Genomic DNA, 21,527 nt, shown 5'->3' with positions numbered 1-21,527 from the left:
AACTCCTGACCTCAGGTGATCTGCCCACCTCATCCTCCCAAAGCGCTGGGATTACAGGCATGAGCCACTATGCCCGGCCTTAGTTTGTTCTTTGCCGGAGTAGACAGCAGAGGAAAGCTGCTGCCTGGAGAATTCACCAAGTTTAGAGTTACTAGCATTTAGCCTTGTCACGTACCTTATAATTTTTCTTTCAGTAACGTTTTTCTAGTAAACTATGCTTTTCATAAGCTCATTACACTCTGTGGTGGGAAAAAATTTCTGATGGTGGGAAAAATGGGCCAGAAACGTGAAGAAACTATACTGGATTTCAACATTCATCTCAGATGATCCACACTATATTAGGTTGGTGCAAAAGTAATTCTGTTTTCGCTGTTACTTTTAATGACAAAAAACCGCAATTACTTTTGTATCAACCTAACAGAAAAGTCCCACATGGATAGTGAAAAATTGTCTGAACTTTAATGAATCAACCATGGTTATTAAATAGTGATGTCATAAGACTCTGAATAAATGCTTTCCAGATTGATTAAGCTGAGTCTATGAGTGAAAAGAGTTTGGCCTGATTTTCCAGAGTGCCTCTAAGTATCTTTAAAATTTTATTATACTAAATAATCTTAAATTATGGACAGTAAAAAGAACAAGACATTTGAAGCTACTTTTATATGTAGATGTAATAAAACAAAAAACTCTTAAGTTTAATGCCTTTTAGCAACTAGTTTCAAGACACACATTACTAAATCAGCTGAATAGAGCAATACTGACTTGATCAGTAATGAATAATCTTGGTGTTTTCCTCTTTCTAGTGTACAATGGTGGGAAGAACATGTGTCTCAGAGTAGGATTTGCCTTTGTAGGCCGTAATCAACTTTAAAAATATGTGTCTTTGGGCAAATCAGCTAACCTATCGAAACCTCTCTTTTCTCATCTATAAAATGAGGAAAACTTGTTATTTCACGCAGTTATTTTACAGAATAAATGAAGTAGGGTAGCTGAAATACTTTAGCTTAGCTTCCGGCATCTAGTAGAGGTGCTCGAAAATGTTAGCTCATTTATTTAAAAGTCTGCTAAGTGGTGACATTCAGTGAGCCCTGCCACTTTTCACGGACAGCTGGTACAGAGGCTGCTGGGACAGGGAGCTGCAGTTCATTTTCCCTGCCCGCACCCCAATTCTCTTGGTTAAATGTGATGTGCATTTAAGGCCCACAACCTGCTTTTTCAAAGGTTGTGGTAAACTATTTTGTATACCAGAGACTTCTCTGTAATAAAACATATACGGATACATGAACATTTTATATGCATGCACATTTCAGTCAAGGTTCTACCCTTTCCTCAGGGGTGCGTCTCTGTTCCATTTCTTTGTAGATTTGACTTCTACCTAACAATATGCAATTATTGGGATTTTTTTTCCCTAACAAATTCAAAATTGCTAATTTAAGATGTAAAGTGTGTGTTTCAATTACCACAGTTTCCCTTTTAGATAGGAGCTACCTGATTCATTTCAGCAAAGAGAGATATCCCTGCAGAACAAAGTCAATTCAAAGTTATTTAAACCATTTGGCAAATAAATAAAACTTAATCGTTTGCTTCATTGCTCAGAAATACTAAGTTGTTAATGCCTATGTGTATTATTGGTCAAAGAAAAGCCCGCCCTTACCTTCTGCAATGTTTATGATAACTGAAAGCAAAACCAGTTTGCTTCTAGCTTAACCTTCACTTCTAGGTTCTGATCTTCCAGTGACTTGGAAAAAAGTCTACTAACCTATCACATATACACACATTCATACATATATGTGTATACATATATTTCTGCTTAAAATAGAAGCATTTAATTCTTTATGCTTAAAGGAAGTAAATATTTAACATACATTTCTCTAATACTCATCACTTTACCAGGGCAGAAAAGTTGGCTTTTAAGGTAGAATAGCTTCAGATTTGCAATCAAGTGTTCTTAGTCATTACTGAAAAGAACTCAAATTCAGCTAAATTTTGATTATTAGCAACACTGACTTGCTTTTCAAAAGGAATGGCGAAAAGAGAATTATCACCGTTTTTTGCTTATTTAGTACACTAAGGATTGTTTGCACACAAGTCAAAGTAATTTTTTTTTTTTTTTTAATAAACAGCGTGATGTTACAGACCGCAGAGTGAAAGAAAAGCAGACATCGAGAGTTTCTGATGCGCACACACAGTAAGTGCGGCCACAGGCCAAACTTCTTGCTAGGGAGAGGTCTCAACTGTAGGGATGCTGTTATTATTCTGTATTCTCAATATAAGAACACATGCATCTTGCTGTGTCAGATGCTTTTTGGGTCATGATTAAAAGGACATTAAAAACATTTTTCCTCTAATGAATGCAGTATACCACAGGACTTCAATTCACTGAATGACAAAATATAGATTAATAAACTTGTTACAATCAGTGGGGCGGAAAAGGGTGGCTTGGATTGTTAAAGCTTCCAAGTGAACATCTGACGTTAGCAGTCTTCTTCTGGCGGTGCCACATTCCCCCCGGTATTAAAATGTTATGCTCCAAGAGGGTATATTCTTTTAGATTTTACTCAACCCAGTTTGGTTTGAGGACTGAATCACACTGAAACCATTAACTTCATTTGAAACTTGGGTTCCAGAGCCAAAAACATTTCCGAAATCAGATGAAGGCCGAGTTCTCCAGCCGCTCTTAGGAACATAAACTAAATTGAACAAGGGACTTTTAAAAATGAAACAAAAACAAGATAAAATAAAAATGAAATAGATCACAATTTTGGAAATTCATACTAGAATTAAGTTTGGTCTAATTATATTTTAATATGAAACAATGAAGGTTTTCTGCCTCCTTGCTAACCTAGAAAAGTTGAATCATAATACCTAAAATATACATGGTTCTTAACATAACCACAGAATTACTGTAGTCACTAAATAAGGTTGCAGATAGATCCATAGACTTTAATTGGCTAACAAAATACATTTGAAACCCTTTTCTGTACTTACCTACATGAGGAATGGAGTATACTGTTGGTAGCAAAAATCATTTACCTAACTACTATATATGCACAATGACGACTTTTACTTTTTTCTCCACTAAAACTCTAATATGTAGTTGTGTAAAAACTAAGTCAGAAAATCTCCTTATGGCTCACACCTGTCACTTGATGCCAACCACCAGGGCTGGAGTATTAACATACCTGGAATCAAGCAGGTGCTGCCCCCATAAAAAGGAGGTGCAAAGCCTTAAGCGGAATACGTGAATGAAGTAAGTTTATTTAAAGACTAATGTCCCAACTTGGGAGACTCCTAATAAAGTCTGAACACTTCTGAATTTTAGAACCTTGGTATTTCTTTACACCTTTTATAGAAGATCCTCTTGACTAGGGCTAAGCAAGCAGCGTGTATACACACAGAATTGTGTGCGAGTATATGCACACTAAATTCACTACTTTAGAGAGAAAATGAATTTCAAATGCCGAATTTGGGAACCTCTTCGAACTGCCTTTTTCAAATGGCTGGAACAATGATTAAATTTCAGCCCAGTTTTTTTCTTACAGTCTTCCATGCCATTAAAAACAAGGCATGCCAACTCTGACTTTATAAATCTAAAATTCAGTGATCTGCACAATTTCTGTAGTATCAGAGCCTGAAGAATTGAATTGTGACTCATCTATTTTTCTCCTGTTTTTCTTCTGAGGTAGTGTTACCAATCCAATTTTATCAGTACCACAGATATTTTGAGCTAAAACCCATAATCTTTTCACAGAGTAAAAATAATATTTGTGAAAAAAGAAAACAGGCTTCCCAGGCCATGGCACATAGATATATTTACAATTTTTAATGTAGTAATTAGAAATGGGTTTGAGTTTGTATTTAAAAAAACAGCCCAGCTGTATTATTTTGTCACCAAGAATTATCATCTGAGGATGCTGTCAGTGCTGAGTTTTACAGTTCAGCCTTCACAATCCCATCCATGATGAAGTTAATTCTTGTATGGCATACAGTGTACTCACAACTTTCAGCCTCCTCTTAGACATGCCCCAAATGAGCAGGATGGATGCAAAGAATGTAAGTCATTCAAGCAACTCCTCCCTGTTCTGCCCCTCCCTTCACATTCCCCTCTTCTCGAAAACATCTGAAGTATGAAAGTTGTCTTTAAATAGTAAAAGCACCACAATCTATTACCACCACATGTTATCTCTTGGACATCAGAATAATTTCTTAAGGTGGACTTTGAGTATGTGGGTCCAGCCCAGGCCTGCAGTTTGTGCAGACGTAGAAAAAAGAGGAACTTTAAATATTCAGAAAAAGTTAACAGGCTAGCTGTAAAATACTGCTGGAAATTAAATTTCTTCAGAGTTGGCAAGCATGGGCTATTGATTGAAATATGAATTAAACAGATTTACATCATTAAGAAAAAAAAGTCCATGTCATGTGCCATGAAATTTCCATGATACCTTTCAAATAGGCTGCTCACAATTTTTTTATACTTCCAAATCACTTGATTTTTGATGGAAAAAAGAATACAGATGGACTGCGTTTTACCTATGTGAAAATCACCAATCCATTTAAAATAAAATCCAAGAGGGCATGTACAGTCTAATCATCATTTTCCTGATTAGTAAGAACTACACTTTACACAAAATACTTTATCAGCAGCTGTTTTCATCAAAAAATCAATAGTTTCACAGTTGAAAAAGTTACACATTAAAATATTTTACAATTCATTATATTTTCACCAGGTTCCCACTTTCTAATGGGCTTTTAATATAAAGCAGAAAAGAAGGGAAAATCTCAAAGTTGATTACTTTGACAGTAAGTTTTACATAGGACACTAAGAACCACAAAAAGCTTAGGTTCTATTGTAAAATAGCAACCAAATTCCATTCTTCTTTTAAAAATCCAATTAGAAACATTTAAAAAAAAAAAAAAACAAATTCCATAATAAGATTAACAGATTTCAAATTAACAGTAGTCTAAAAATATTCAAAATAAATGGTTTTGTATAGCTGAGAATATGGTAGAAAGTGAAAGCATAATTTTCGAACAGTCATTTCTTACTACAATGTGTTTAAAATTACTTTTATTATTTTCTTTAGACTTTTTCTCAAAATAATTATTGAAGGAAGTATTTCTTAAGTGGCCCAATGAAACTGTAGAGCCAACAGTCAATTACATCATATCCAAGGACAAGGATAGTCGGCTGTAGATAGGACCTGACCTCTGATACGAAGTACCTGGAAGTGGCTATATTATCTCTGACTTGAAACAGATCTTAGTCACCCATGTAGCATTTAATTCAGTGTTTGGTTCTTTGCCTCTGTGTCCCTCATTTCTTTCTTAGTTAGGTCACAATCTATAGTCTTTATAGAATTTGTCTACACTTCTTCAAATAGAATTTGGTTGTAATAACTATTGAAAATAAATGTAAATGATGAACTAGGCCATGTGGTTTGTGTGTTTTGATGGTGGAGAGGTCCTGGGAGGAGGATGGGAAACAACTATTTGCACTGATGTTATAAAAATGCAAAAATGGTACATTTTGTGCAAGGAGGCTCAAGGCATTTTTGGCACTTGGGTAAAACACAGTTCTCTGTTAAATCTTAAGTTTCTACCATCAAAGTTTCAGATTTGTACCATTTTACTGAGTTTTCCTGTAATTTATCCCTGATATTGAAAAGACTGGGATATTAGTATGTATCTACTGCCTATGTCTAAACAACACAAAGTGTTAGTAAGTTTTAATAAGTTACGAAATCTTCTATAACAACTGCAAAATAATCTTTCTGGTTTCCTGCTGAAAACGAGTTTAAATTCTGTTTAACTATTTCAAGACAGTTGGCAGAAATAAGTTCCCTTAATCTTCGAATTTATTTTTCTTGTTGGCAATATTATATACATGCTTTAGTGAAGTACCTAAATTTCCAATAATTATGCCCTGTAAGGGAATCTAAGATAAACAGATATTAAGAGTATTTGTATTAGAGTCCCTTGTTCACTACTCAAGACTTCAACTACAGGTAACAGATTTCATAAATGAGTATTTTTAAAGTGATGCTGTTTTTACTAGAGTATACAATGTTCACTCTTGATAAAGTTGTTTTCCAATAATATGCCTAATCTAAAAAACTGTCAATAATGATTGCACTTTTTTACGTGGCACCTGGACGTCTGCTAAAGCTAATTTCCTAGGACATTAATCATTCATTTCAAATACAGAGTAAAATATGAGATTCTAGAACGATGACTAGCAGTAGCCTCTACACCTTGGGTTAATGTTTTTCAACATGTTTCTTTATGTGTCCTGCGCTCAAATAGTATTTAATGAAGTTGGAGAGTGAGCCCCGACTACTTGGGAATGGGACACGATCTTAAAATGGGTTAATGTCCTACTTTGGAGATATTATTGTTTAAAAGGGTAAAAAGTTCGTAGTTTCTATTCCCCCATATTTTAAAGTATTATTCATGAGTATACCTCAGTAGAGGGGCTTAAGGAATCAGGAAGATAGTCTAAATTGTGTTAATTTCATATGATTGTGACATTCTCAACTATAAAAGAGAATGGAAGATGGGGGCTTCACGTGAAGAAATAAAAGGAAACAGGATGAAGTTCTATGTCCTCCTTAAGCAGTTATACACTGGCTATGAGTGTGAACGGGATAGTGCCTGAGCCTCATCTGCAGACCAAGAGGAAAGCTGACCGTGCTGCTACGAACAATGAAAAATCTGGGTGCAAAACAAGGCATGACCATGGGCCAGATCATGGAAATGAAGAATATATATTAATGATAGTTTCTATAATATAAATAGCCTTTAATAAAAAAAATAATCTTTTTAATAACATTAATAATACTTCTATTTTCTGGAAAACATGCATGAAAAATGTATTCAGTTCAATTGCAAAAGGAGAAAAAAATCAACTTAAGGTGAATACTGTACAATTCTGGAAAAAGAACTATTCCTGCTCGTTCCTTTTCTATGATTTCTTTTTTAACTTTGTGGGAGCCCAGAATTTCCCTGGGAAATAAGAATAAGATCCTTTAAATACTGACCAGAAAAAAACAAAACAAAAACAAACCCAAAAATACTATCTTATAACAGGTTTCATTTGTGACTGCTTCCAAAACTGCAGTAAGACCTCAAATCACCAAAAGGTTTGATTTATTAAAAAGAAAAAGTCTCTGGTGAAATCTCAAGAGTCCCTTCCACCCCAAGCATTTTTCTTCATTAAACAAGGAGTCAGAAACCCACTTCAAACTATAAATTGAACAGCAATGGAAAAATAAGAAATTTTCATTCTTTCCCAATCTTATATAATTTAACATAAACTCCAGGTTACTTAGACCTAATGCAATAACAGCCTTTGTTATGTCCACATTTCAAAACATAGAACATTTGTAAGACAAAAAAAAAAAAAAATCATTCTTTTTCCTTCTCCATCATTTCTATATATTTTGGGGATTTTTGTTTTGTTTTGTTTTTTAAAAAAAGATACAAACAATCTTCAAAGTTTACCTTTTTGGACTTAAGGCATAACATGAAATTGCGCATTATTCTAAAGCTTAATTTTGAAATGAACTAGTTTAAGTGCTATCAAACCCTGTTTGCATTTACATTATTTAAATTATATAGTATTTTATTTCTGTTCTTGTTGTAAATTCTAATGCTGTTCATAGATTGTGCAATTCCTATGCAATCAGTCTTTGCCCGCTGACACTTATCAACAGTGCAGTGTAGAGTCCAGAGAGTGAGCTTTCAGTTTCTCGGTCTTTTCAGTTCAGTGCATGCTGCTTAATTGTGTGGAAGATCCAATCCATTTTTGTTGTCCAGCCACCATGATGTGCGTCATTCATTTGTTTCATGAAATATTCCAAAGCCTCTTGCTCAGTTTTATCTAAGGCTAGGGTCTTTCGAATGTATGCAATGTCATCAAAAGATTGTAGTTCTGGCATTCCAGAGCCAAGCATCATTGAGAAAAGATTTATGAAGAGATTGGCATGCTGTCGAATAGCTAGATAAGCCTTGTAACACATCTCCTGAAACCTATGAGTAATAAGAACAGTTTGGTCAGTATGGAGCATATGAGGTTAATACCTTCAGGTCTTTGCTCAAATGTCACACAATCAGAGAGGCTTTCGTAGACAAAGCTATAAAAAACAGCATTCCTCTCTCACTTCTCTTGCCAACATCTTTTGATTCCCTTTACCCCACTAGAGTGTAAACTCCATGAGAATAAGGACTTTTTAAAAACTGCTTTATTATCAGCACCTACAACAATGCCTGGTACATCAGGAATTTAAAAGTATAAAATGTAAGAACCGGTTCATACTAAATAGTGCTTAGGCTAGAGTCAGGACTGAGTTACAGACAAAGCAGAATTTTATAGGTTTTAAAAAGTACTTTAAAGTCTGATATAGTCTAAAAATATGCCATAAGGTGGTAAAAAATTTATGAATTAACAAGGTAATGATAGATAGTTGACTGACTATCCTCAAATTGTATGAATACAAAATGTATTAAGCATATACATTATTTGTCAATACAGAGGTGGAGTCCGACTATTTAAACCTCAGTAAATAAAAACATTTAATGTATTATGAAGTCTAAGGATTATTTTTAGGCCTTAATTAGCTCAACAAATTAAACTGTATTCCTTTTCCACTTCCTTCACAGCATCACACAAATAAATACAAAAAAATAAAAACACTGAAATAGTTTTTCACTCAACAAACTAGGCATAGAAGGGACTTACCTCAAAATAAAAGTTATATATGACAAACCCACGGCCAATATCATACTGAATAGGGAAAAGCTGAAAGCACTCCCCCTGAATCCCACTTTCACCATTTCTACTCAGTATAGTACTGGAAGTCCTAGCCAGAGCAATCAGGCAAGAGAAAGAAATACAGGGCATCCAAATTGGAAAAGAGGAAGTCAAACTGTCACTGTTTACCATTATATAATCATATACCTAGAAAACCTCAGAGTTCTCCAAAAGACTCCTAGATTTAGGCTGGGCGCAGTGGTTCACACCTGTAATCCCAGCACTTTGGGAGGCTGAGGTGGGCAGATAGCCTGAGGTCAGGAGTTCAAGACCAGCCTGGCCAACATAGTGAAACCCCATCTCTACTAAAAAAAAAATACAAAAATTAGCTGGGTGTGGTGGTGCATGCCTGTAGTTCCAGCTACTTGGGAAGCTGAGGCAGGAGAATCGCTTGAACCCCGGAGGTGAAGGTTGCAGTGAGCTGAGATTGCACTGCTGCACTCTAGCTTGGGTGACAGAGCAAGACTCTGTCTCTCAGAAAAAAAAAAAAAAAAAAAGACTCCATTTGATAAATGAATTCAGTAAAGTCTTAGGTAACAAAATTAAGGTACACAAATCAGTAGCACTGCTATATATCAACAATCACCAAGCTGAGAATCAAATGAATAATACAAGCCCTTTTACCTACTAAACAAAAAAAAAAACCTAGAAATAAACAAGGGGGTGAAAAATCTATTCAAGGAGAACTACAAAACACTGCCAACACCGTTTTTCACAGAGTTAGAAAAAACAATCCTAAAATTAATATAAAACCCACCAAAAAGAGCCTGAACAGCCAAAGCAAAACTAAGCAAAAAGAACAAATCTGGAGGCTGGACTTCAAATTAAAACTATAGTTACTAAAACAGCATGGCACTCATAAAAGTAGACACATAGACCAATGAAACAGAATGGAGAACCCAGAAATAAAGCCAAAAATTTACAACCTGCTGATCTCAGACACACAAAAACATAAATTGGAAGAAGGACACCCTGTTTAATAAATGGTGCTAGGAAAGCTGGCTAGCCAAATGTAAGAGAATGAAACTGGATCCCTGCCTCTCACCTTATACAAAAATCAACTCAAGATGGATCAAAGACTCAAATCTAAGACCGAAACCATTAAAATTCTAGAAGATAACCTAGGAAAAATTCTTTTGGACATTGGTCTAGGCAAATAATTTATGACTAAGACCCCAAAAGCAAATTTGACAAAAACAAACGAAATAAATGAGACCTAATTAGACTAAAAAGCCTCTGTATAACAAAAGAAATAATCATCAAAGTAAACAGACAACCAATGGAATGGGAGAAAACACTCGCAAACTATGCATCCAACAAAGGACTAATATCCAGAATCTACAAGGAATTCAAAGGAGCAAGAAACAAATAATCCCATCGAAAGGTGGGCTAAGGCCAGGTGCGGTGGCTGAAGCCTGTAATCCCAGCACTTTGGGAGGCTGAGGCAGGTGGATCACCTGAGGTCAGGAATTCGAGACCAGCCTGACCAACACAGTAAAACTCTGTCTCTACTCAAAATACAATAATCAACCATGCATGGTGGAATGTGTCTGTAGTCCCAGCTACTTGGGAGGCTGAGGCAGGAGAATCAGTTGAACCCAGGAGGCAGAGGTTGCAGTAAGCAGATTGTCTCATTGCATTCCAGCCCGGGTGACAGTGAGACACTCTCCAAAAAAAAAAAAAAGTGGGCTAAGGACATAAATCACAGTTCTCAAAAGAAGATAAACAAATGGTCAACAAACATGAAAAAAAATCATTAATCATCAGGGAAATACAAATTAAACCCACAATGAGATACCACCTTACTCCCGCAAGAATGGCTGTAATTAAAAAGTCAAAAACCAACAGATGTTGGCACGGATGTGGTGAAAAGGGAACGCTTATACACTGCTGGTGGGAATGTAAATTAGTACAACCGCTATGGAAACAGTATGGAAATTTCTTAAATGACAAAAAGCAGATCTACCGTTTGGTCCAGCAATCCCACTACCCAGAGGAAAAGAAGTCATTATATCAAAAAGGCATCTACATGCGTGCAGCGCAATTCACGACTGCAAAGATATGAAACCAGTCTCAGTGCCCGCTGACCAATGAGTGGATGAAGAAAATGCACATATACACCGTGGAATACTACTCCACCACAGCAAAGAATGAAACATGTCTTCTGTAGCAACTGGGATGGAGCTGGAGGCCAGACATGGAAAACCAAATACAGTGTGTTCTCACCGCTAAGCTATAGGTACACAAAGGCATGCAGTGATATAATGGACTACAGAGACTCAGAAGGGAGAGGGTGGGAGGAAGAGTGAGGGATACAAAGTACATACCGGGGACAACGTACACTACTTGGGTTACAGGTACGCTAAAATCTCAGACTTGACCACTATTTAATTCATCCATATAACCAAAAACCACTTGTACCCCAAAAGCTATTGAAATAAAACAAAAACAAACAAAAAATAGTTTTTGCTAAAGTAGTAAAAGAACATCTATTATTTTATTTTATTTATTTTGATACAGGGTCTCACTCTGTTGCCCAGGTTGGAGGACAGTGTTGTGATCATGGCTCATTCACTGCAGCCTCAACCTCCTGGGCTCCAGTGATCCTCCCACCTCAGCCTCCTGTGTAGCTGGGACTACAGTGCATGCACCATGCCCGGCTAACTTTTTAATTTTTTGTAGACATGAGTTCTTACTATGTTACCCAGCCTGGTCTTCTAAGGAGTTGGGATTGTGCCGCCTTGGCCACCTAAGGAGTTGGGATTACAGGCGTGGGCCACCACACCCAGCCAACATTTATTATTTTGAAATAGCTTGGAATATATTGATTATTTCTAAAAGAGCAGCCAGAATTCTTTATTTTGTGCTTTTAATTTCTTGAGCTCACCTCTCAAATTCTCTTGTCTTCGTGCATTCCTGGGCTCCTTTACTAATCACAATTAAGAAATCCTGTGTCAAAACAAATGGGACACGTTCTCGTTTATAACCAAATTTTTTCTTCTTGTGATCCAAAAAGTGTCCAAAATCTATATGAAACAGCTTTCAAAAATAAGAAATTATGTTATAGTTTGACATATGCAGATACAAAACATCTTGAATTAATACGTTAAGAACAACAAAACATTTTAAAGAGAGAAAACCATTACTTGTCCATCATCTTTCACCATGATGTTACTATTGTGACGATCTCCAATTCCCAAAATGAAGGTAGCTACACAATATCCAGCACAAGAACGTGTAAACAGGTCAATGGCTGCATCGTATCTACAAAGAAGAAATCAACACGTCATGAGAAGTATGGAAATACAGAGTGATTCAGGCCAACTTGGGAAAAGAGGGTGCACATGTCTGTTTCAACAATGAAGATGAGCACTGACATTAGGGAATAAAGTCAATATGTTCTAAGATTTTGAGACTGTAAAGTTTTCATGGGTTTCTAAGGAAATTTCCAGATGTTCACTGACCAAAGAATAATTCTTATCATAGTGAAAAAATAACATGTCATTAAAATTACTTTTTCCAATCATTTTAACAATGAATTAGAAATAAAAATTTGAATATGCAATGTTAATTTGTTTTAAAAAGAATAAGCAATAAAAATACATTTTATATACTAATACATAAAATGAATGTATAGGATTTTACCAAATTAACCTCAAATATTTCAAAGGTTGAGCATATTTTTTTTCCAAAGAAAGTATAATTGTTTTCTCTGGTCTAACTCAGAGGAATACACAAACACTGAGACTCATCTAACAAAAACTTCGGTTGACACAGGGAGAAAGGATAACACAACTCACATTTCTCCTTTGTTCTTGTCTTTCAGCCACTGGTGCAGTGTGTGGCTGTTGAACTGCAGTGCACCTTTCAAGCCGCCTTTGCACTGAATTTGCATAATAGTGTGAGAATTTCGCACCACCTCAATAAGACCCACACAGTCACCGATGGACAGACAGCCGTAAGGTAGCATTCTGAAAGAAAAGGAACACATTTACAATTAAATGATGGAATTTTAAAACAGCAACTATTTTAATAGCCTAAAACATGAGTATTTTATTTGCAAATCTGTCATATAAGACCTTTACTGCCTTTACCCAATTTTCTTTTTTATGGTGTGATAAACACACTCCTGGAATAATCCTCAGAGTTACCGGTCATCATTTATTATAACCTTCAACTGAGAAAGCACTGAATTTTTATCAGAAAAGCATTAAGAAAATTACTCTGACAATTCAAATTTTACAAACATTTATGACTAAAAATACAGGTGAATTCAAAGATGTTTAATTAACATGGAAATAAAACCGTAGGGCAGGAGTTCTCAAATTTTTTTGTTTCAGGACTCCTTTACACTCGTAGAAATTATTGAGGATCCCAAAGAGCTTTTAGTTATGTGAATTACATCTATTGATATTAGAAATTGAAACAGGAAAAATAAAAATTTTAAATATTTACTAATTCATTTAAATGCAAAAAACCATGACATGTTGGTATAAATGACATGAAATGAAAAATGCATTTAAAAAATTTAGTAAGAAAAATGACATTCTTTCACATTTAAAAAAAATTGTTAATGTCTGGCTTCATAGTACGCAGCTGGATTCTCATATGCTTTTGTGTGCAATCTAATGCAATGTTTTAATTAAAGTATATAAAGAAAATCTGGCCTCAGAAACACAGGTAGGTAGAAAAGGAAGTCTTATAATAGACTTTTCAGGTAATTGTGGTATTTTTCTTTTGATAGCATTCCAAAACTTGACAAGATAGAGTTTCTCAAGTTGCAAAATGGAACCTGAAACCGCATCAGTAAACTTTTCACACCGTTACATTAAAAGCAATTTGTCTTTGTTGTCTTTGAATGGATCTTTTGCCCATACGTGACTTTACAGTATCCTGCATGGTCATTTGCAGATGTTCCCAATGTTGATACTTTTCATTAGACCATATTAAAAAGCCACAATTGTCAATATTACCAAAAATCTCATCAGAAAGCTGTTAAGTTTAGGGACTCTGTTAGGGTCAGTGGCCAATACTAAAAATTAGAATTTTCAAAATGCTAATTTTGAATTTCTCATGAAATTTTTGTTGCAAGGTTGAATTTTAGCATTGGCAACAAATACTATCACAGTTGTTTTCTTCAAAGAGACAGGCACATATTGTTCATTTTCAAGAAAATGTCTGCGAAATATCCATGTCTGAATAACCATAGCTTGGCTATTAGTTATTTTTAAAGTAAAAATTGTTTTCCATCAAAACAGCAGCTAGTTCAGCTCACAACTCAGATAATCCCACAAATGTTTTCCTTTGATACGATCATAATACCCGGGGATGTGGCACAAATGAGGTACCTTCCATTTATTCACGTGGAGAATTAAACAGGACATATGGTCAAGGGTGCAAAGATGAGAGGGTTTAAAGCGACAATGAAAAAAGCGCCTAACATCCAGGCTGACACGGAGGTACTCAGTTCGCTTTCCTTGCTCTGTTCTCATAAGCTCTCTCCATTCTTTTTACCTTTCCTTTGCTTCTTAAACAACTGCAACAGTCCACACTTACTTTCACGTTCTTCCTGAATTCCTCGTAGCCCAGCTTTTACGCCTGCCACTCTAGTGAGTAAACTTAATCGTGAGTCATTAAATCCAAGTGCTTTTGCATAGACCTTACTCTTTTAACCCCCCTGAAGCCCTTGGCCCTACAAATTGTTGGTGAATCGCTTCCTCTAGTACCCCTACTTCTTTTGACCATTTCTCTACAGAAGCTTTTCTTCTAGCTGGTAAATACAGAAATTTCTTAAGGTTGTATTCCTGCTCATTCTCTCTTCTTTTATGTTTTTAGTGAACATGCTCATAAAGAACTCAATTGTCTTCTAAGTCTTGCTATTAAAAAAACAAGCAGGTAAAATAAACCCGAGTCTGAATTATAGTTTTGCCAAGTATAAATAAAAATGCTGCTATGATTTTACTTAAATAATTTTAATCTAAAGTTAAACTTGAAATAAAAATTTTTACTTGCATTTACTTAAGTTAAAAAATTCAGAAAATATTATAAGACTAAAATACCCTTAATATTTCTAGTCATCTCACTTCACTTTGGGTACTTTTTTGCAAAGTCACTAATTTACAGTTAAACAAGGTAATTACCAGGGTTACATGGTTACGACCCTCACTCTTCCTTAGCTCTACAATCTTTTTTACAGTCTATTCCTTTGGGGACCTGGCACGAGGCTCTCGCACGACACAGGAAATTACACCAAAAAAAGGCAATTTGATTTCTACGACATTAACCATCTTTGGAAAGCAGCAGGGCTAAGCAACGTATCAGGAGTTAACTTTCTTCTTTGCATACAAGGGTACTACTATTTGTCACTGATACATTTTTTGTATACTAGCCACTCTTAAAACGTGTAAGAGGCACACAAATAAGCCCTTGTCTGCTGTTACCTGCAATTCCTACTAAATGTACCCTGTCGTTACGGCTAGACTTGACGCTCAGATCCTCTAGAGGCCAAAGTCCTTTCAGAGAGGGTGGGCTTTGCCTGAATGACTGGATTTGCAAGAAGACAACAAGCTGGATAAGGAAGAACATTTTAGAAGCAACAATGACTAGGAGAAGATGAAGCATGTCAGAAAACTGGGTGATAATACTGACATTGGTGAGTTTTGTAGAAACCAACAGACTGGTAAAAACTCTTAAGATCAGTTGGTTGCATAATTTTGCTGCAAAACTGAGTCCAATATTTGAGGATTTATACAGTTTTAGAATGAGAAAATGTCCATGATGAAACTTTCTTTAAACACTTAACTTCTGAATGAAGACAGGGGTCTTGTGTGTTTCCTTTGTCTTGCTCCTAATGGGACACTCCAGAGGCAGCTGCAGGGTATTTATGAGCTTCTGAGCTCTTTTTACTTAGCTGAATATAATTTGCTATTCTAAGTCAAGTAAGAGGAGGACACATCGAAGTACTCCAGTGTAATCCTATGGATAATTACTATTGCATGTGTTTCTTTTTAGGTACATGCCTCTGTATGCTTCTATAATTATTAATAGTTCACTTTTTCAGGATAACTTCCAACATGCAGGTTTCCTTACTGGTTTACCTACCGAAGATCAAGACCTTGATTTTGCCAGATATTTTCCATAATACGAATAATTTGAAGTGTTAGCATATCTTGCCGTAAATCTGAAATTCAAATAATATGTATCACCATTTAACGCCACAAATGCAAATTTGGGGATCACACCATCACATGGTTTCCAAATGAAAGACAAATAAATACAGCTATATGGACTCTTCAAAAGAAAGTAGGAAAGCAATATTCTAATTTCTTTTTAAAAATTTATAAATGAGTGCATAGGTTCACTCAAAGCCTTTATATAGCTTAATTTAGGTATAATTTTTTAAGATGCGGTCTTGCTATGTTGCCCAGGCTGGTCTCAAACTCCTGGGCTACTCCTGTAGGGCAGCTGGGATCACAAGCATGCCCCACTACAAATGGCTCTTAATATTCTGATTCTTACATCCATCTCTAAAGTCTTTGTGTAAACATATTTGAATAACAACGTAGAATACGTGAGCATGCATCTCACAAAATCTTTAATTAAAACGTTTATAGTAATTATTTTTCTGTCCTTAAACGTGTCACTGCTGAAATGCCATTTCCTAGTGAAAAGCCATCCGTGACCCTCCGTCACTGCTCCCACAGCCTCTTCCTCCAAGTAAGTACCTTCTTTTACGTGGTCCCTTAGCAGACTACCCTTCTTCTTTGGACCATGCTGGCAATTTTATTTTTGTAATTATTTATTTAAGGTCCCTCTTTTCTCTGTTAAGCTGTAAGCTCCAAGAGGGCAGAGGTTCTGTTTTGTTCACTGCTAAAATCCCAGGGCCTAGCACATAGAATATTAATGGAATGAATGGACACTCACATGGCTAAGCAAATGATAATTAGAAACTGATTAAAAAAAACAACCAAAACAACAACACTTCTCTACACAGGTCCACGGGAGGGGGCTGGAGGCAGGGAACAGGAAAAAGAAAAAAGGAAAAACTGATTTCAGGACTTCTGATCTAAACCTAGTACTTCTTTTCTTCTCATTGAGTATACATGCATATTGCAAAGGTTAGGACATCTGATTAATAGTACACATTTTATCACTTGTGCGTACTCCTTAAATGGCTCTCAGTAGTTTGCATGGTTCATAAGTATCCTGTGTATAAAAAGATAGCTGAATTCATGCATCACAAGCTCATTAATACTCTTCCTTACCGTCCCCATTTTTAAAGATGATCTCATTGTTCTGAAACAGTAACTCTGACATGATGTCTGGGTTCTCCCAATTCAGCCACAGTGGCCTTTTTGCAGAGGACATAATTCGACACTCTTCAAGCCTTTAAAATAGTTAAAAACTTTACTAGGCACCTTTGCTTTATTATTATTTTACCCTCACATTTATTTTAAAATAGAGACATAATATAGCTTTTTGAAGTGTTACGAAGATTTAAAACTTTCTCAATTTTTATTTAGGCATTCACTTCTAAGGAGTATAAAAAATAAATACTAAAAGTTTTAAAAGTTATTATATGATTACATATGAATTTCCAACACATATATAGAGATACATCATTAGTTTTACAGACACTACATTTTCATTTCTTATCCTATGATACCAAACATTCTGGCCATAGAAGGTTTTAAACTCTATTATTTAAGTAGTAAAAACTCATCCTAAATAAAGGCAGTACTGAACTTGAGACAATTTACTCCTTTTATTTTAAGGGTAGGAGAATGAGAGAGAAGCATAGATAACCGAACATTCTAATCATAAGAGACATTTTGACTTCTCTCAAGATTTTATCCAGAAAAGGTATTTATTTAAATGTATCAGTGAAACCCCCCAGGAAGTACCTGAGATTTCCTAGTTGATGAGCAGGGTTTAGAGGAGATAGAAAGCCCTGTAGAGCATCCATGAAATCTGGTCGCCTCATTTGCTCAACTAAAAACTTCATCTGCACCTGATTTTTTAAAAAAGCATATAGTAACAGTAAGAAACTGATTTCATAGAAGGTAAAACTGTCTGCTAATCTCTTTTACACATGAGAACCTCAATGCTGTGCAGTCCTGAAGCCACATCCTAGACCTGTGCCTTCTAATCAGGAGGGTTCCTACAACACGGAGCAGCGGCACTCAGAGACAGCAAGGCGGCAGCACTGGGCACCTTCCTGTAAGAAGATGAAGTCGGCCTGGGATGGTGGCGGAGTTTTTGGCTGTAGAACAGGGCTAGTCAACTGTGGCCTGGCTCGGCTACCAGTTTTTAAGATCAAGCTGTATTAGAATATAGCTACACCCATTCATTACATATTGGCTGCTTTTACACAATAGCAGAGTTGAATACTTAAGACAGAGACCACAAGGGCCTGCAAAGTCTGAAACAGTTACTATCTGGCCCTTTAAGAAAATTTGCTGATCCGTGTTCTAGAGGAAAAAATAAAGGAGATCATGTTATTTTTGCTTAATCATCTTACTTTTAGACTTTGAAGAAAACACACATTCATGTTCTTTTTGTTGGGTAGAAGTGGTCTAGAGAGGCTAAAATAAATGGCTGGGAAATGACTTGTAAAAACATTTGCTACCTGGAGTCTTGTGCTATACTCAGGTTTTGGTAAGTGGCTACAAAGCAATATCCTTTTTCATTCGATTCACACCAGAGCCCAGACTGCTAAGCTATCACACAACAGTTGGCATTTCATTTTCGGAGACCTACACCTACTGAAAATGTCAAATGTAGTAGGGCTGGAAAAGCGGTGAGGAGCTAGGAATTCATAAGAAATTAATTTTCATGCTGGAATTTAAATAATAGTTTTTTTCTTCTTGTTATATATAAATGAACGGTTAGAAAACCTAGTAATCACTGTCTAGATAGCTCTTGTTCATGTAAAGGGTTTTTTTTGAGACAGAGTTTCGCTCTTGTCGCCCAGGCTGGAGTGCAGTGGTGCGATCTCGGTTCACCGCAACCTCCACCTCCCAGGTTCAAGTGATTCTCCTGCTTCAGCCTCCCTAGGAGCTAGGATTACAGGCACGTGCCACCAGGCCTGGCTAATTTTGTGTTTTTCTCCATATTGGTCAGGCTGGTCTTGAACTCCCAGCCTCAGGTGATCTACCTGCCTCGGCCTCCCACAGTGCTGGGATTACAGGCATGAGCCACCCTGCCCGGCCAAAGGCCTCTCTTTTTCTATGATTGGCAGCTCTAACGTTAGCACAGTGCTTCCTGTATGTTATCACTCACCGTTAGGACAAAACACAAAACCAGTCAAAGGAACTGCTCTTGTTTCTATGACTGTAATTCCAGTTCCCTATCAGAATCTCAGTGAAGTCAATAATGACCTGAGTAGTGAACTTCACGTTCCTAACTAATCCACTGTATCATCGCCAATTTGTGACAGAAAAACTCAGCTTAGAAGAAATGCCTCTACGGGTGGTCTCCAACTTACAGTGGCTTGACTTAGGATTTTTCAACTTTATGATGGTGTAAAAGCAACATGCATTCAGTAGAAAGTATACTTCAATTCTGAGCTTTTATCTCGTCCTGGGCGAGTGATAATGCAACACAGTGCTTTCCTGAGATGCTGGGTGGCAGCAGCGAGCCACAGCTCCCAGCCAGCCACGTAATCACGTGGGGAAACCACCAGTACTCTCCGCTGTACTGTGTGGCCGGCAGCTCTGGATATTGTGTTTTATATTTTTTGCATCTCATCACATCTAGAAAACACCCATTTGCCTTTAAGATATTTTCAACTTATGTTTATCAGGATATAACCCTATTATAAGTTGAGGAACATCTGTCTTTACAAACGTATCTAAAATGTAGTTTGTTTTTTCTTAGCTCAATTACGATATATAAATGCAATACATGTTGTTCTTCCAGGGACGTGTGAGTCCCTTCTTGACCATAAATTCCAGTAGGAGAAGGAGTACAATTATTTTCTAACACCCTATATTTGAATTTATATATCACACTTCAATAAAAGCAGCTCACACACTGTATGACACTTACATTACTACAGTAACTCTCTTTTAAATTTTCTTTCCTTCAAGTACTAGCAATGGAGATGTTGGAAAAATTCATTCAGTACTGCTAATTTACATTCTCTGTCCTTTAAGGACTCAGTAATCAAGGATTTGTTTTTTCATTTCGCTAGAGGCGAGGAACAAGCTTCCTTTTTAGTGTAAGAGGCGGTGAATTAGGATGTGGTGGATTGGATTGAAGAAAGGACAGGGTGTAGTAACAGGTCATAAACAAATTTACACGGGACCAGGCACAGTGGCTCACACCTGCAATCCCAGCACTGTGGGAGGCTGAGGTGGGCGGATCACTCGAGCCCAGGAGTCGGAGACCAGCCTGGGCAATGAGGCAAAACCCTGCATCTACTTAAAATACAAAAATTAGCTGGGAGTGGTAGCCTGCTCTTACAGTCCCAGCTACTCAGGAGGCTGAGGTGGGAGGATGACTTGAACCCAGGAGGTTAAGGCTGCAGTGAGCCAAAATTGTGCCACTGCATTCCAAGCTGGGCAAAGAAATGAGACCCTGACCCTCAAAAAAAAAAAGTGTACATTGTATTTCCCACTCCTTAGTTACACTAACCCAGGTTGCAGATGACTAGAGTGTGTGATACAGTTACTGAGTGACTTGAAATCCATTTTAAACTTGGCAACGTAAAAATTAACTTCTTTCCACTCATTTTCAGGGTAAATGACAGAAGAAGGAAATAGCAACTTTAAATACTTAGGGACACGTATAAGAGAAAGGAAGGGAAAGTAAAGGGATTTAACATTTACTGGGCACCTTCCATGTTCCAGGGATTGTGACAGGTTCCTTGCATGTCTCATGTAATTTAATTCTTACAATGACCTTAGGAAGCAGGTATTATTCCCATTTTGCAGACAAAGAAGATGAGTCTCGAGAGCCCACATACCATGTCTAACGCTACACAGCTGAGAGGCAGTGGAGCTTGGTTCCAAATCCTAATCTGCTTGATTCCAAGTACCATGATCTACACAGACACTGGGCTTCTAAACAACTCTGCCCCACTGCAGTGAAAAGAGACTAGCTATGAATAAAGAGCGACAGGCCGGAGTCACTCACCTTTTGTGTTTCATCCTTCTTCTCCTGCTTAAGGATGTCAGTCAGGTTGATGAGCTTCTCCATCGCCTCGACTTGCCTGTTCAGGTGCTTCAGATACATCCCACATGCACGACAATAGGACTCCAAGAGCAGGCCGAACCTCTGGCTGACTGTTTTATTGTGCATCTCAGATCTAACAAATCGTGCAGCGTTTAAAAAAAAAAAAATATATATATATATATATACACACACACACAATAGTCATAAATGAGTACACAAATAATCTTTGCTAAAAAATTTAAACACTCATTTTCGAAATCCAATAAATGTTACAATCATACTAATAATAAAATGATTCAAAACTTGTAATTTAGAAGCACAACCATCGTGAGTTTCAGGTAGTTCCCGAGTATGTGATTTAATAAACATCTAGTTTTTAGCTTTATTTCAACAACTTTTCATTGACTAATCTCGGCATAGACATAAAAACATGGACAAAGGAAATAATGAAACGAAGCGGGAAGGGGCAACGCGCTCAGCGGCTGCTGTCTGACTTTTCTGGCACACACGTCTTCACTTCTTGTTTTCAACTTAACTTCCG

General features: G+C 36.7%; 2 protein-coding genes across 7 annotated transcripts in view; one reads left to right on the top strand and one right to left on the bottom strand.

The window, feature by feature from the left end:
• Nucleotides 1-13,545, top strand: part of LOC105730826 (uncharacterized) — a 29,086-nt gene extending 15,541 nt beyond the window's left edge. The window contains exons 6-7 of the mRNA XM_064367325.1: nucleotides 2,124-2,188; nucleotides 12,636-13,545. The gene's annotated coding sequence lies outside the window, so the exon portion shown is untranslated. The remainder of the gene's footprint in view (nucleotides 1-2,123; nucleotides 2,189-12,635) is intronic.
• Nucleotides 3,809-21,527, bottom strand: part of PIK3CA (phosphatidylinositol-4,5-bisphosphate 3-kinase catalytic subunit alpha) — a 91,001-nt gene continuing 73,282 nt past the window's right edge. For all 6 annotated transcript variants that reach the window (XM_064366804.1, XM_064366806.1, XM_012472256.3 and 3 more), the window contains 8 exons: nucleotides 20,948-21,119; nucleotides 17,713-17,819; nucleotides 17,074-17,195; nucleotides 15,911-15,989; nucleotides 12,610-12,780; nucleotides 11,956-12,073; nucleotides 11,697-11,848; nucleotides 3,809-8,028 (listed from right to left, as the gene is read on the bottom strand). In XM_064366804.1, coding sequence (XP_064222874.1) covers nucleotides 7,758-8,028; nucleotides 11,697-11,848; nucleotides 11,956-12,073; nucleotides 12,610-12,780; nucleotides 15,911-15,989; nucleotides 17,074-17,195; nucleotides 17,713-17,819; nucleotides 20,948-21,119 — 1,192 coding nt within the window. In that variant the 3' untranslated portion in view covers nucleotides 3,809-7,757. The remainder of the gene's footprint in view (nucleotides 8,029-11,696; nucleotides 11,849-11,955; nucleotides 12,074-12,609; nucleotides 12,781-15,910; nucleotides 15,990-17,073; nucleotides 17,196-17,712; nucleotides 17,820-20,947; nucleotides 21,120-21,527) is intronic.

This window comes from Aotus nancymaae, unplaced genomic scaffold, assembly GCF_030222135.1.
Source record: "Aotus nancymaae isolate 86718 unplaced genomic scaffold, 86718_ANA_hifiasm-v0.15.2.pri h1tg000067l, whole genome shotgun sequence".
Classification (NCBI taxonomy): Eukaryota; Metazoa; Chordata; class Mammalia; order Primates; family Aotidae; genus Aotus; species Aotus nancymaae.
The sequence above is the reverse complement of the archived record's forward strand: the minus strand, read 5'-3'. Positions and strand labels throughout refer to the sequence as shown.